General features: G+C 44.4%; 2 protein-coding genes across 13 annotated transcripts in view; one reads left to right on the top strand and one right to left on the bottom strand.

The window, feature by feature from the left end:
• Positions 1 to 3,978, top strand: part of dlg1b (discs large MAGUK scaffold protein 1b) — a 100,311-nt gene extending 96,333 nt beyond the window's left edge. For all 12 annotated transcript variants that reach the window (XM_080907656.1, XM_080907660.1, XM_080907662.1 and 9 more), the window contains 6 exons: positions 953 to 1,003; positions 1,112 to 1,213; positions 1,295 to 1,467; positions 1,560 to 1,669; positions 1,746 to 1,837; positions 2,494 to 3,978. In XM_080907656.1, the coding sequence (XP_080763782.1) occupies positions 953 to 1,003; positions 1,112 to 1,213; positions 1,295 to 1,467; positions 1,560 to 1,669; positions 1,746 to 1,837; positions 2,494 to 2,600 (635 nt within the window). In that variant the 3' untranslated portion in view covers positions 2,601 to 3,978. The remainder of the gene's footprint in view (positions 1 to 952; positions 1,004 to 1,111; positions 1,214 to 1,294; positions 1,468 to 1,559; positions 1,670 to 1,745; positions 1,838 to 2,493) is intronic.
• A 1,841-nt stretch (positions 3,979 to 5,819) lies between these two features.
• LOC308383341 (uncharacterized protein) lies at positions 5,820 to 15,242 on the bottom strand. Its single transcript, XM_080861251.1, has 2 exons — positions 14,113 to 15,242; positions 5,820 to 11,835 (listed from the first exon to the last, which is right to left on the bottom strand). The coding sequence occupies exons 1-2, from the start codon at positions 14,288 to 14,290 to the stop codon at positions 9,842 to 9,844; spliced, it is 2,172 nt and encodes a 723-aa protein (XP_080717377.1). The 5' UTR covers positions 14,291 to 15,242; the 3' UTR covers positions 5,820 to 9,841.
• Between the last annotated feature and the right edge of the window lie 79 nt (positions 15,243 to 15,321).

The following is a 15,321-nucleotide window of genomic DNA, read 5'->3' on the forward strand; positions in this document are numbered from 1 at the left end:
TGCTGCATGGACGCTGCCGCCTCGCAGAGAGCGACTCTTTCAGCCACACCGCACACCGAGCATGTCGGCACAGTTCACTGATTTCATGAAGCCACTATAAAAATATTTCACCTTAAAACTGGAAACCAGAAACGCACAGCATCACCTGTAACCCAGCGAGCGCTGCAGACTCGGGTGATGTTGTGAGAGCACTGTTATGAACCATTAACGGTTAAAAACGAGCTCAGCGAGCAAACCCGATCAGAGATAAAGGCTCCTTTAAACATGGAATCGGATCAATCTGAAGCAGCACAGCAGTGGGAGTGAAAGCCCGCAGGCTGAGCTGTGACTGCAGCAGAAAACCTCCGATACCCCGAAAATAAAGATGAGACACAGGTGTAGAACGCCAGGCCTCGAGGTGTCCTGCAGGTTTTAGGTATCACCTGAATCCAGTGATTACTTCATGACCAGGCCTCTGGAGAACTTCAAGACATGTTGAGGAGGTCATTCAGCCATTTAGATCAGCTGTGATGGATCAAGGACACGTCTGAAACCTGCAGGACTCCGGCTCTCTGGGCCTGGAGTTCCCCGCCACTGATGTAAGGTGACCGCGGCTCACACAGCTCAGATTAAACAAGCATGAGTATGTGAGGAGTCGCGGCGTTTGTGCATGCTGAAAATTGGATCGTGAGCTGTTAGACGTGCAGACGTCAAAGTCGGCGTCGTCTCCGATTCCAGAGCCGTAACTGAAACTGTTTAAACGCTTTCTGCTCCCGTCGCCGTTCTCTAACGGGAGAATTTTAGTTCCTGAGCACACTGATGTAATCCCGCAGGTTCAGACCCCGCCTACTAACCAACCTCAGTAGATCCCATCCTCCCTCCTCTCCTCCGTCTCTCCTCCTCTTCACCTTCATCACACCTCACTCCCGTCTGAGCTCCGGACGCTGAAACTAACCGACCTCTGTGTCTCCAGGTGGGCAGGAGGAGTACGTGCTGTCCTACGAGCCCGTCGTTCAGCAGGAAGGTGAGACATCTGTGTTCGCTTAGCTTTCTTTTTTTAAAGTAATCTGATTACCACAGGCAGCACTCAGGTGTTCCTGCATATTCGACATGCTTCGATTCTGTCCCACAGTGAACTACACCCGCCCCGTCATCATCCTCGGCCCCATGAAGGACCGCATCAACGACGACCTGATCTCAGAGTTCCCCGACAAGTTCGGATCCTGCGTCCCTCGTAAGTCCGCCGAACGCCTGTAAACAGAGGCTGCGTTGTACGCTCGTGTCACCTGATGTTTAATGCTGACCCCGCCCGCAGACACGACCCGGCCGAAGCGGGACTACGAGGTGGACGGCAGAGACTATCACTTCGTGATCTCCAGAGAGCAGATGGAGAAGGACATCCAGGACCACAAGTTCATCGAGGCGGGGCAATACAACAACCACCTGTACGGGACCAGCGTGCAGTCGGTCCGGGAGGTGGCGGAGAAGGTAATGGCGACACGCCCCTTTGACCTTTAACCCCGCTCTGACCTCATTCAAGCAGCGGCGTGTGGTTTGAGATGTTCTCCTGCTGTTTTCAGGGCAAACACTGCATCCTGGACGTGTCAGGTAACGCCATCAAGAGACTCCAGCTGGCTCAGCTCCACCCCATCGCCATCTTCATCAAACCCAAATCTGTGGAGAACATCATGTGAGTCACTTCACAGGAAACGCCTCCACTCAGTTCTCCCACACGAGCGTGAAGGTGACGTGGTTTTTCTCTGCAGGGAGATGAACAAGCGTCTGACGGAGGAGCAGGGCAAGAAGACCTTCGACCGAGCGAACAAGCTGGAGCAGGAGTTCACCGAGCATTTCACAGGTGAGTGCCCTGGCTCCACCCGCCTCAGCTCAGGTGATTCTCCACCCGCGCCGTCGAAACCACGTTACAGTCTCGCATGTGGTTCCTCTCTGCCCCCTGCTGGTCACGTGCTGGAGCTGCACCTCAACATTAGTGCAGCAGACGGGAGGAAATGACGAGTCTTTGTTTGAGACGTGACGTTTTAAATTTGGCTGATCTCCTCTTCGAGGTCGTGTCCTCGTGCACCTCTGCGAGCGTGCATCCTGATGGAAGTTCCTCACGCAGACTGGCGCTATACCACCCTGCCGGGACCTTTAATAACGAGCAGAAATGGCGCCGCCTTATCAGAGAGCAGGAAGTCCGAGAAATGAGCTCGAAGGATCGATCAGCCAGGTTTAAATACGTTTGTAGTTTTATTTTTATGGGCGGAGCTTTTAAACTTCGAGATGAAAGGAGTGTTTTGATTGGTTTCAGACACAAGCAGCGCTCTGACACGTCCACAGCACTAATGACATCACAGCTGATGCAACAAGAGGCACCAATCATAACTTTATTTACAAACATTTAAAAACGATAATAAACGTCAGCGGAGTCGGGATGAGTGATGTACAGGTGGGCTGTGCCCGTCTTTGATGATGTCACGCGCTCGCCGCTGACTCTGCTCTGTGTGTGTGCAGCCATCGTGCAGGGCGACACGCTGGAGGAGATCTACGACCAGGTGAAGCAGATCATCGAGGAGCAGTCGGGTCCCTTCATCTGGGTTCAGTCCAAGGAGAAGTTATGAAGACGGCCGCTCCTCCTCCTCGTTTTGACGGACGAGTCGACCTGCAGACGTCCCCTCCCCCACGCCTCACCCTCCACTCGCCCCATCAGCGACGCAGCGGCCGACCCGAGTTCAGTTTAGCTTCTTTTCTTTCTTTTTTTGCCTGATAAGACTTCATGTTTGGGTTTCCTGACCAGCAGAGCAAAGCACACAGGAAGTTTGATGACATCACACTCACCGCGGTACAGCTCCTTAATGTTTAAGGGAGGAGAACTTTAGAGGAGACGAGGAAGGTACCTGGAAGTGACGAGAAGAAACGTACGAAGTGGATTTTATGTTTAGTTTTTTCTTTGTGGGTTTTTTTCCCCTTTTTTTGTCTTGTAAGGTAAGCTGGTGGGCGGAGTTTCAGTCTCAGGCAGCGTCTGTCGGTCCGGAGGAGGCGGAGACACAAAAAGCAAAACTTTGCACGTTTGAGCTTTAACAGCATGTCAGTTAATCCCGTTTATTTTCCCATCAGCCCCGTCGCCTCACGTCTGATGTCACCGCTTTTCTCTTCTGCTCGTTTTTTAGACTCTACTCACGTTTCGTTTGTTTTTTATTTTCGCTCCTCGCTGCTGCTGGATGTTCGTCAGGACGCTGCGAGGTTCCTGCTCTGCTGCTAGAGGGCGCCGCAAGGCTTAACGAAGGAAAACGACAGTTTCTTTACTTTGTTTTTAGAGGAAACGGTTTTAACATTTATAATTTTCTGTCAATGAGAAAGAATCTGACAGATTTTCTGATTTCAGGGATGAAAAAATAAAAGCTCTGATGTTTCTGCAGACGTCGAATCGTTTCTCACCAAACCACCGAGACAAAGAGACAGAAAACTATAAATATTTTTATAGATGAAAATAAGCTGAGTGCAATCATCAAAAATTATAAATCATATCTATAAAAAATATTTTATTCATTAACGTGTTTAATTTCACTAAAACACCAAATGCAAGACAGAAATTTCCAAATATGTTTATTTTATTACCAGAAAAATCTCAATATTAGAAATAACAAAAGAATCTAATAAAATCAAACTATTTTAATTTACTAAAGAAAATTATCTCAGAATTTTATGAAACTGATTAAACCAAATATGGTTTATGATAAAATCTAATTTAAGATAATTAAAATCAAGAAAAATGCTACAAACATTTTCCGCCTGTTAGAAAAACTGCTCATAATTAATAAAAAACAGATTTTTATGAAAGATCCAGAACAGCAAGGAAAAAATAATCTAATACAAAAAGAATTTGAATCACCAGAAAATGCAAAACAAATTAAAATTGTTTTAACATAAATGAATTTAGAAAAGCGTGAAACTTTTAAGTTTAGAATAACTTAAAATCCCAAATCCGTATTTTATTTACAAACACACCAGAATCACAGGACAAAATAGATTTAATATTTTATTATAACCCCTAAAACCTAAAAAGTAAAAGATTTTATTTTACCAAAATATAAAACTTCCTGTAAACAGTGAAACAAGAATTATATTAACTTTTATTACAACAATCTATTTTATTATAATGAAATTATAACTGTAACACTTATGAAAAATTAAAAATATTTAAAAGCACGTCAGAGCTGCAGGACAACACGAGGAAGTAACGCCGACGTCAACGAGTGTCTCGTGAGATCTGAACTCCTGATTTTAGATTCTCTTCAGCTGATTTTTTTTTTTTTTTTTTTAATTCTGGTCTCTTTTTTTTTTTTCTCACTTGGACGAGTCCACAGTCGCGTGATGCAGTGGCGCCCTCTGCAGTTAGAACCCCGCCGGTCGTCGCGGTGACGGCCATCAGCGTCGCCAGTGTCTTACCACAAAAACGATGTCGATCATGCGATTCGCGCGGCGAGCCCGGAGACGAGCTGCCACCTCTGGGCGTCCACAGGTGTCGGAAACACGATTATTGTACAATGAGATTTTGACAGATATTTAACCCTCGGTAAACTGCCTATTTTGTTATAATAAAGTCTATATTGAACTTTACTTAAGCACTACTACTACGGGAATTATTTTCTTTGCATTGTTAATCATATATGAATAGAAAAGTATAAAGATATTTGAATATGAATATATATTTTTCTTTTTCTTTGATCACCACCTCCTCTGTCTTTTAATTTTCTTTTTTAAGCATAATAAAAACTTAACAAGAAAACCTGTGTGTTCATTTATAAAAGTCACACTTCAGTCGGCCTGCCTGAACACGTGTTGAACACTGAACGGGTGACGTCCTCCACGACGCCTGAAGATTTCTGAAGAGGAAGAAGAAACCCTCGTCTGTCCCGACGTCGCTGAAAAAACTGCATTTTTATTTGATCTTCAGAGTGACGCTGAAAAACTAGTTCATGCATTTATTACTTCCAGGCTGGACGACTGTAATTCATTATTATCAGGAAGTCCTAAAAACTCCCTGAAAAGCCTTCAGCTGATCCAAAATGCTGCAGCAAGAGTCCTGACAGGGACTAGAAAGAGAGAGCAGATTTCTCCTGTTTTGGCTTCCTGTTAAATCCAGAATTCAAAATCCTGCTCCTCACATACAAGGTCTTAAATAATCAGGCCCCATCTTATCTTAATGACCTTGTAGTACCATATCACCCTATTAGAGCACTTCGCTCTCGCTCTGCAGGCCTACTTGTTGTTCCTAGAGTATTTAAAAGTAGAATGGGAGGCAGAGCCTTCAGTTTTCAGGCCCCTCTTCTGTGGAACCAGCTTCCAGTTTGGATTCAGGAGACAGACACTATCTCTACTTTTAAGATTAGGCTTCAAACTTTCCTTTTTGCTAAAGCATATAGTTTACATCGGGGGTCTCAAACGAGCTGTGGGCCACTGCTGGCACTGTCATCTAATGTGAGGGACACTTTAGTGTTCACATAATGCAAAACAAACAAGAAAACACCCACAAATATTTCCCAAATTTCAAATATTGTATAAGAGGACAAAACTGCTACTGTTAACGTGAATTTTTCTTTTTCCTTCCTCTTAACTGAAGCCTTCAATGAACTACCAAATAAACACAATGGTCCTCTTTCTGGCCACACATGTGGCAGCACCCCTGCTCTCATTTTATTTCTCATTTTTCTACGTAGCGCCAAATCACAACAACAGTTGCCTCAAGGCACTTTCTATTGTAAGGCAAGGCAAGTTTATTTGTATAGCACAATTCAACAACAAGGTGATTCAAAGTGCTTTACAGAGACATTAGAAACAAAAACAAATAAAAAGCATGATTTAAAATTGATTAAAACAAGCAAACAAACAAACTAATTAACAAACAAACAACAGTATATAAAATCAAAACAGATAAAATCAGAACATAAAATCAGTAGTTAAATGTAAGTTTTGAAATTTAAGCTTAAAAGTGTGGATTTGGTGCTTTATTCAAATGCAGCTGAGAACAGGTGAGTCTTCAACCTGGATTTAAATAAACTGAGTGTTTCAGCTGATCTGAGGCTTTCTGGGAGTTTGTTCCAGATTTAACAACCCTCAGAGGTCCTTAGGGACATTTATTGTCTTTTGCATTTTTAATGTTAAACCATTTTCACTGTGTTGAGTGGAATATAGCCAAATTTGTCAAAGAATTTTCTTTTTAATTATATTTTATAATTGTGGTGTAAATTCATTGAATTAGCCTAAAATGGCTAAGCTACAGAGATGCATCCACCTTAGTCTCTTCGGACAAAAATGTCCCCATTGACTTCCATTATAAACGCTATTTTTCACTGCAGAATTATTACCGTTAATGTCTTGGTGATTACTTATGTTTCCGTTTCGTTTTGTACTATGGGCCTTAGAGTTGTAATATTTTTATTTGTCCACCTGGTGGCGCCCTTGCTCCACATTTGACCCCGGGCTGGAAAACAGCGGGCTGCTTAGACAGACCTGCGGGAAATGAAGCCTCATTTCCGGCGTGCAGCAGCGGCTTTGCCCGCTGATCGGGCGGGACCATTTTCGGTCCCTAGGACCATGAGAGGGTGCTTTTTTTTTTTTAGTCAACAGGAAATGACGTATTTGTTGTCACGTGGTATCGGACGTACGTGCTGGAAAAAGGAGTCCCCGGTAATCGTCGCGACTTACCCCGGGAAGATGCACTTATTTCGGCCTAGAGGAGGAGCATTTGCCGCCTGGAGACCATTTTCTGGTCCTGAAAAAAAAAAAAAAAAGGCGATCGAAATGAATGTTGGTGCCAATCTTTAGTCCATCTAAAGGCCTAATTATAATAACAATTGAATATTACCTCAAATGTTTTTTTTGGAAAATATTAAAGTTTTATGTTTTTTGGGGCAAAAAAAAGCAGTGCGCTCATGTGACGAAACCGGGATATAAAGGGTTAAAATCCGCGAAATGTAATTAAAACTTGACATGAATATTTCAAGGAGAAGTAGTTTTAAAAGACTGACCAATTTAAAGTGAAAAAAAAATTAATATTTAATATTTTTATTGCACATTTTGGGGAATGGACATAGGCTTAAAGGTGGATGCATTTTTTTTTAATGTGCTCCTGCAAAAAAAATAATGGCAGGTCAAAATGAATTTTGGTGCCAATCTTTGGACCATCTAAAGGCCTAATTATAATAACAATCAAATATTACTTCAAATGTTTTTTTTGGAAAATATTTAGTTTTTTTGGGGCTAAAAAAACAGGGCGCTCGTGTAATACAACTGGGATTTAAAGGGTTAAAACAACGAAAATATAATTAAAACTTTATATGAATATTTCAGGGAGAAGTAGTTTTAAAAGACTGACCAATTTAAAGTGGAAAAAAATATTAATATATAAAGTTTTTATAGCACTTTTTGGGGAATGGACATTTATGTCCATTAAAAGCAAAGGTGGATGTCTTTTTTTAAGGATCTCCAAGGGATAAAGGAGCATAAAAGCTGAATGCAGCTTCTCCGTGTCTGGTTCTGACTCTGGGAACTGATAAAAGACCGGATCCAGATGACCTGAGGGATCTGGAAGGTTCATACTGGGTCAGGAGGTCATTGATGTATTTTGGTCCTAAACCATTCTGAGCTTTATAGGCCAGCATCAGAACTTTAAAGTCTATCCTCTGACGGACAGGCAGCCAGTGTAAGGACCTCAGAGCTGGACTGATGTGGTCCACTTTTTTGGTCTTAGTGAGGACTCGAGCAGCAGAGTTCTGAATGAGCTGTAGTTGTCTGACTGATTTTTTGGGTAGACCTGTAAAGATGCTGTTACAGTAATCAAGCCTACTAAAGATGAATGCATGGACTAGTTTTTCCAGGTCCTGTTGAGACATCAGATCTTTTATCCTTGAAATATTCTTGAGGTGATAGTAAGCTGACTTTGTTATTGTCTTAATGTGTTTTTCTAAGTTTAGGTCTGCATCCATCACTACACCCAAATTTCTCGCCTGGTTTGTGGTTTTTAGATGTATAGATTGAAGTTCTCTGGTGACCTGTAATCGTTTTTCTTTGGCGCCAAAGACTATTACCTCAGTTTTGTTTTTGTCTAGCTGGAGAAAATTGTGGCACAGCCAGTCATTGATTTCCTCAATGCATTTACCAAGAGCCTGTACAGGGCCTCGGTCTCCTGGTGACATTGTGATATATATTTGTGTGTCATCTGCATAGCTGTGGTAGTTTATTTTGTTGTTGTTTATAATCTGTGCCAGTGGGAGCATGTAGATGTTAAACAGAAGGGGTCCCAAGATGGAACCTTGGGGAACTCCACATGTGATGCTTGTCTGCTCAGATGTGAAGTTACCTATTGATACAAAGTATTTCCTGTTTTCTACGTATGTTTTGAACCAGTTTAGTACAGTTCCTGAAAGACCTGTCCAGTTCTCCAGTCGTTTGAGTAATATGTTGTGGTCAACTGTATCAAATGCTGCACTGAGATCCAGTAAAACTAGGACTGACATTTTTCCACTGTCTGTGTTCAGACATATGTCATTAAACACTTTGGTCAGAGCGGTTTCAGTGCTGTGGTTCTGTCTAAAACCTGACTGGAAGGCATCGTAGCAATTATTCTGTTTTAAGAAGTAACTGAGCTGTTGAGAAACTGCTTTTTCAATGATCTTACTTAAAAACGGGAGATTTGAGATCGGCCTGTAGTTGTTCATTTGTGTCTTGTCAAGATTGTCCTTTTTCAGTATAGGTTTGATTACAGCCGTTTTTAGTGGTTCTGGAAACACACCTGATATTAAAGAAAAGTTGACGATCTGTAACAGGTCTGACTCTAAAGTCTTTGAGACCTTTTTGAAAAAACTGTACAGTAGATTCTACAATAATACATACAGAGAAAAACCCAACAATCAAATGACCCCCTATGAGCAGCACTTTGGCAACAGTGGGAAGAAAAAACTCCCTTTTAACAGGAAGAAACCTCCAGCAGAACCAGGCTCAGGGAGGGGCGGGGCCATCTGCTGTGATTGGTTGGGGTGACAGAAGGAAGACAGACAGATGACCACATTAAAAACGCAGACATAAGTGAACACATTAGCTTTTGACTCTCACTGAACTAACAGCCTATCCCTCTGCGTGTTTGTGTACTCTGCTCATATTGTCTTCCATTAAATCATTTTTTTTTTTAACATTGCACTCAAAAACAAACAAATCCTTCTGAACAAAAAAAGTAACGTCACCCAATATATGGGCCACGAGTTTGAGACCCCTGTTTTACACACAGTATATATTTGGCACTTTATATTTGATTTTACTTTCAAATATAAAGTGCTTTGAGTTGTTGTTGTTGTGATTTTGCACAATATAAACAGTACAATAATAGATGAGCTGCTCCACCTCCTGAACTACAACCACCTCTGTGGCACTCGGCGCTGTAAGCATGACTAACACGATGTTCATTTTTATTAATGTCTTTATTGATAGAAAGCTTTGCATCACTGCTGCATTCTTTGTTTCATTTATAATATATAAAGCCCATGAATCACATCATTGACTCCAAACTGTACAAAACACTTATGGAAACCATGATGAAGCATTTCATCCAGTGTATTGAGAAAACATCGAACACCAGAATAAAAACAAAACTCAGTCCCATAAATCAGCCTTTACAGCCTGCGGTCAAAGAATAAGGTTCTCCAACACGGCCTCCAGCTTACTTGACCTTCAAGTTTTGTCCTTTAATCTGAAAGAACCAGTCAGTGCTGGTCACTTCAGACTGAAGTCAATCCCTCCTGGTCGAAACCGCGCCGATTCTTCCCGTTTGCTGATGACCTCAAATGTTTCCTCAGCTGCTCCTCTCCTAAGAGGATGCTGTGTGAGAGTCGTGAGCTCTCATGTGATTTTTCCACACCGTCGCATACGTAAATCTTTCCCCGCAGCTATTGCAGGTGTAAGGCTTCTCACCTGTGTGGGTTCTCATGTGAACTATTAGCGGCGGCTTACTGCTGAAACCTTTCCCACACGTTTTGCAGGAATACGGTTTCTCACCTGTGTGGCTCCGCATGTGGACTTTCAGGTAGGAGCTGCTAGTGAAGCTTTTACCGCAGAGATCACAGGCATACGGCTTCTCACCTGTGTGCACAATCATGTGTTTTTTCAGATGAGAGGTGCTACTGAACTCTTTTCCACAGGTGTCGCAGGAGTAAGGCTTCTCACCTGTGTGGGTTCTCATGTGGACTATCAGAGGAGGACAGCTAGAGAAATTTTTTCCACACGTTTCACAAGAAAAGGCGCTTTCACCTGTGTGAGTCATCATGTGGTTCTTCAGTCCCGACGAGCGGCTAAATCGTTTCCCACACACTTTACAGGTGTAAGGTTTCTCACCTGTGTGGATTCTCACGTGGGCTATCAGGTGAGTACAGCTTCTGAAACCTTTTCCGCACGTTTTGCAGGAAAACGGTTTCTCGCCTGTGTGCGTTCTCATGTGGACTTTCAGGTAAGCGCGACTACTGAAGCGCCTGGTGCAGGTTTCACAGGCGTACGGCTTCTCACCTGTGTGCGTTCTGATGTGGTCGGCCAAAGTGGAGCTGTGAGTGAAACATTTCCCGCACGTCTCGCAGAAATAAAGCTTTTTACCTGTGTGAGTTCTCATGTGATTGTCCAGCTCTAAAGGGCAGATGAACCTTTCCTCACAGGTGCTGCAGGTGTAAGACTTCTTGTCTCTGTGGGTCCGCCTGTGCAGGAGCAAGCTGACGTTCTTAGTGAAGCTTTTCCCGCACGTCTCACACGAGTACAACCTTTCACCTTTGTGAGTTCTCATGTGACTCTTCAGTCCCGAAGACTGCCTAAATCTCTTTCCACAGGTGTTGCAGGAGTAAGGTTTTTCACCTGTGTGGGTTCTGGTGTGGACGGTCAGCGAGTCACAGCTGCTGAACCCTTTACCACACGTTTGGCAGGAATACGGTTTCTCGCCCGTGTGGCTCCTTGTGTGGATTTTCAGAGACACTGCTTGCCAGAAACGTTTCCCGCAGGTGTTGCAGCAGTGAGGCTTCTCACCTGTGTGGGTTCTCATGTGGCCTATCAGTGACGAGCTGCTGCTGAAACATTTTCCACACAGCTTGCAGGAGTACGGTTTCTCCCCTGTGTGGTTTCTCAGGTGGATCTTCAGCTGACCGCTGCGATTGAAGCTTTTCCCGCAGGTTTCACAAACGTGAGGCTTCTCACCTGTGTGGATTCTCAGGTGGATTTTCAGATTAGAATTACAGCTGAAACTTTTGCGGCAAAATTCGCATGCAAAAGGCTTCTCGCCCGTGTGACTTCTCATGTGGACTGTCAGCCGATAGTTTCTTCTAAAACTCTGACCGCACAGCTCGCACGTGTACGGCTTTTCGCCCGTGTGGGTTCTTGCGTGAGCTTTCACGTCGAACTTGCGGCTGAAACGTTTTCCGCAGGTCTTACAAGCAAAGGGCTTCTCACCTGTGTGGGTGCGTATGTGAGTCACCAGGTGGAAGTTACTGCTAAAAGTCTTTCCGCACGTTTCGCAGGCGTGAGATTTTTTATTCGTGTGCTCGTCTTTCGTCTGCGACACTGTCTTAAACACTTTTGCGTAAACGCTGTGCTGCACGGACTTCGAGCTACTGTCAGTGTTACGTTGAGACTCCAGTATGAGCTGTTCTTCCTCCCGATTGATGGAAAGCTCCTCCTCTTCCTCTTTCATCTGTTCAGTCTCTGCTTCCTCCTGATTGGTGCAGAGTTCCTCGTCTTCCTCTTTGATCTGTGGCAGCTCTCGCGCTTCCTGATCCAGACTGCTGCTCCTCTCCTGGCTGCAGAGCTCTTCCTCCTCCTGTCGAATGTCTGAAGGACAAAGAGACAAACATGTTATAGATGTGATGACAGTAAAAAAAAAATTAAAACCCTTTAGACAATCATCATCATCGCCGTCCATCACAACCGTGGCCTCAGGTGGGACTACTTCACACTCTGCAAGCCATCACAGTGGCTGCTAGAGGTCATTACTCGACCCTGAGACCTCCAGAGAGGACTCCTTCACCCCCCGTCCCCACAACCCAAATTATGAGCAGAATCACTCCAACAGGCGACAAAGTCCAACAATCAGCAGCAAAAAGTCTGATTTGCTGCTGGAAATGCAGCTGAAGAGCTCACTGCTTGAGAGATAAGGTCTCACGAGGAAGACGCAGACCAGCTGGGTAAAGTCCCACCTGTAGCTCAGGAGGTAGAGCAGGTCATCCAGTCTACATGAAAATGCTAAACCCCAAGTTGCTCTTTGACGCAAAAAGTGCTCGTGTGGATCTGAACAGGCTCTCCTGTCCACCACAGATGCTTCCAGGGAGTCTGGATCCAACCCTGCAGACCCTCAGGTGCATTCAGTGGTGGACCAGCAGACTGTAGCGGTGAAGAGAGCACAGCTGGAAGCTAGAAGGTGACCCTGTTGATTCATGTCTCTAAGGAAGAGAACATCTGGAAACCTGCAGCCTGAGCCAATGCAGGACGTTTACAGTGAACAGCTGGACTGAATAGTGAGGCAGACTAAATCCAGCTGTTGTTGGCTGTACAGTGTTCGTGTGACTCTTTGGTGGAAGCAGAACTGGGAAGTATGGGAATTTAACCACCATCACTGGCAACCAGGTGTCAAGCAGCTCCGCCCCTGGAAGGGATTCTGTTGTTTAAACAAAGGCAGCCCACGATTGGAGGACAGCATCAGCTGATCCAGCAGCAATACTGAGCTTCCAATTAAAAGTAACTATGGCAACATTTAGGCATGGCCGCAAAAGCTGACGCAGGACGTCCACATAATGACCACGACAGCAAGGCTCGCTGTCACACCGAGCTCTGATTGGCTCCTGCCTGTGCACCCTGCTGATGACACACACCTGTTTACCTGCACACGCTCCCTTTTTCTGAATTTAATGCGGAAAAAATTACTTTTATTTTACTGTAGAATTTCCACCACAGTTTACCCACAATGCACTTCTGTAATCAAACAGCCAGGTACCAACTCCTGCTCGTGGATCTGTCACACAGATGTTCACAGCTGGAGAGAGAAACATGGCTCCTGTGGATCTGTCCTGGAGGGAAATGTCCCGTTCAGTGAGCTGAAGGTTTCACGAGGAGCCGAAACACGGTCGTCAAACCGCGTAAAAGCTGAATCGGCTTTTATGACCCAGCTGCCGCCAGGTGAACCGGAAACATTAAACAGGTGAGCTCAGATTTAACAGCCCACCTGTGGAGAATCCTTTATGACGCAGATCACCCGCTTTCTTTTCTCTCTTTGGCTGTGTCCCAATTCAGGGTCTGAACGCTTGAAGTACGCGCACTACGCATACTACGTACGGTGCGTACTATAAGTACGAGAAGTGCGGAAGTGAGAGGCTTGTGAAATGGGACGGCATACGCTTCGTCGCGTTGTTCAGGTTGCCTAGCAACCATGATACTAACCGCGAGACACGTTACAGCTTTGTTTGACAGAAATGAAGGAGAACATGTTTTGTTGGTCATTCATTTTTGTCATGACATCACTTTAGTTGAGTATCTGAGGCTGAGACCACGGGACTGTAAAACATGATTGTTGGGCTTCATGTCTGTGCTGAACACTCATTTAAGATTAGTTATCTTAGTAATCTTTACTAAGATTAGTTAGTAAATAACAATTAGCTGATGTTGTTCATGAGACTAAAGTCATCTCACTGTGGTAATGTAAATATAATATGGCCAATATTATAGTATTGTCAGATTATTATGATATATATATCTGACTTTCAGCTTGTGTTTGTGGATATGTGACTGACTTTAATTATTACACATTCGCACATAAATAAGTGACGTCATATTCAGTACTTTTGACAGTTCACTCTTCGGCCGCTCCCTTCTGCCGTATTTTGCGGCAAAATTATCCACACCCACCGCCGCGCTATGAATTGTGGGATATACGAAGCGTGATATTTGGGGAAATCGACGGTGCATTTGGAGTATGCATTTGAAGCACACTTCGAATTGGGACAGCCGTCGTCGCGTGGCGGTGACGTAACCGCACTTGAAATGCGTACTTCAAGCGTGCAGACCCTGAATTGGGACACAGCCAGTGTCTCTCTGATCGTTTCCGGTTTTGCTCACCTGTCCGGTGCGGCTGCCTATCAAGTTTCCAGGTGATGTCCAGCAGTCTGCGCCTGCGCTCGCGGTCCATCTCCTCCTCGGTGCGTTGTTCAAACTCTCTGCCACCTCCTGCTTCTCCTCCTCCGTCAGCAGTCACGGCCTCGGTGACAAACTCAGCCGGAAGTTGAAGGGAAGACATTTTTGATGCAGCCGAGAGAAAAACGTGAGATTAAACTTCAGTGAAGCTAAAGCTAATGCTAACTCCGCCGTCCATCCGGAAAGCCCGGTGTGCTCTGCGCATGTGCGAAAAGGGATTCTTCCAGTTCCTGCCTTTCACAATAAAAGTGTAAACAACGTAAACTCGGAGGTGCAGAGGGAACCCTTTCAGAATAAAACGTGACAGAGTCCAGAGTGAGAGATCATTTTTTACCTTTAGTGTGTTTCATATTTTGGCTCCACGCTCCTCACGCTCAGCAGTTTTAATGAGAGCAAAGTGATATGGTACTATAAAGTTATTAAGATTATTTAGGGCCTTGTATGTGAGGAGCAGGATTTTAAATTCTGGATTTAACAGGGATCCTGATAATAATGAATCGTCGTCCAGCCTGGAAGTAACAAATGCATGAACTAGTTTTTCAGCGTCACTCTGAGACAGGATATTTCTAACTTTAGAGATGTTGATCAGATGAAAGAAGCAGTTACAGATCATGTCCTGGTCAGAAATGACTCGCTGATGATGTCATCCAGACTGGTGTCAGTGGGAAACACAGCAGCCTCCTAAACTTCTGCCCGAGACTGTGACACCTTAAAATGACTTCTTTCAAAGTTTCATGATAAACTTAGTTAAACGCTGCCATCGCCTCGGCGGCGTGAATGTTGGGGTAGTTTTGAGCTTTCAACGATTTCACTGAACTTAATGACGGTGCGGCTTAAATCACAGCTGATGTTTGGTGAAGCGTCTGTTTGCAGCTGCTTCTACATCGTGTCCAGGTGAACCTTTGACCATTTTCGTCATTCCTACAAACAGCCGCAGTAGATCTGGGATTACTCGCAGTCTGACCACCACAAACAGCCTCACGAACGCAAACTGAGCCCGACGGCAGTTTATACCAATGGCGATGGTATAAAGGAGGCGCTGATCCTCCTCAGGTGCGCGCTCACCTGTGGGACCGATGTTCGTTTTCACTTCAGAACAAAATTAACATGAAATAAGAGCGACGGCAGCGTGAG

This window comes from Rhamphochromis sp. 'chilingali' (assembly GCF_963969265.1).
Source record: "Rhamphochromis sp. 'chilingali' genome assembly, chromosome: 16".
Lineage (NCBI taxonomy): Eukaryota > Metazoa > Chordata > Actinopteri > Cichliformes > Cichlidae > Rhamphochromis > Rhamphochromis sp. 'chilingali'.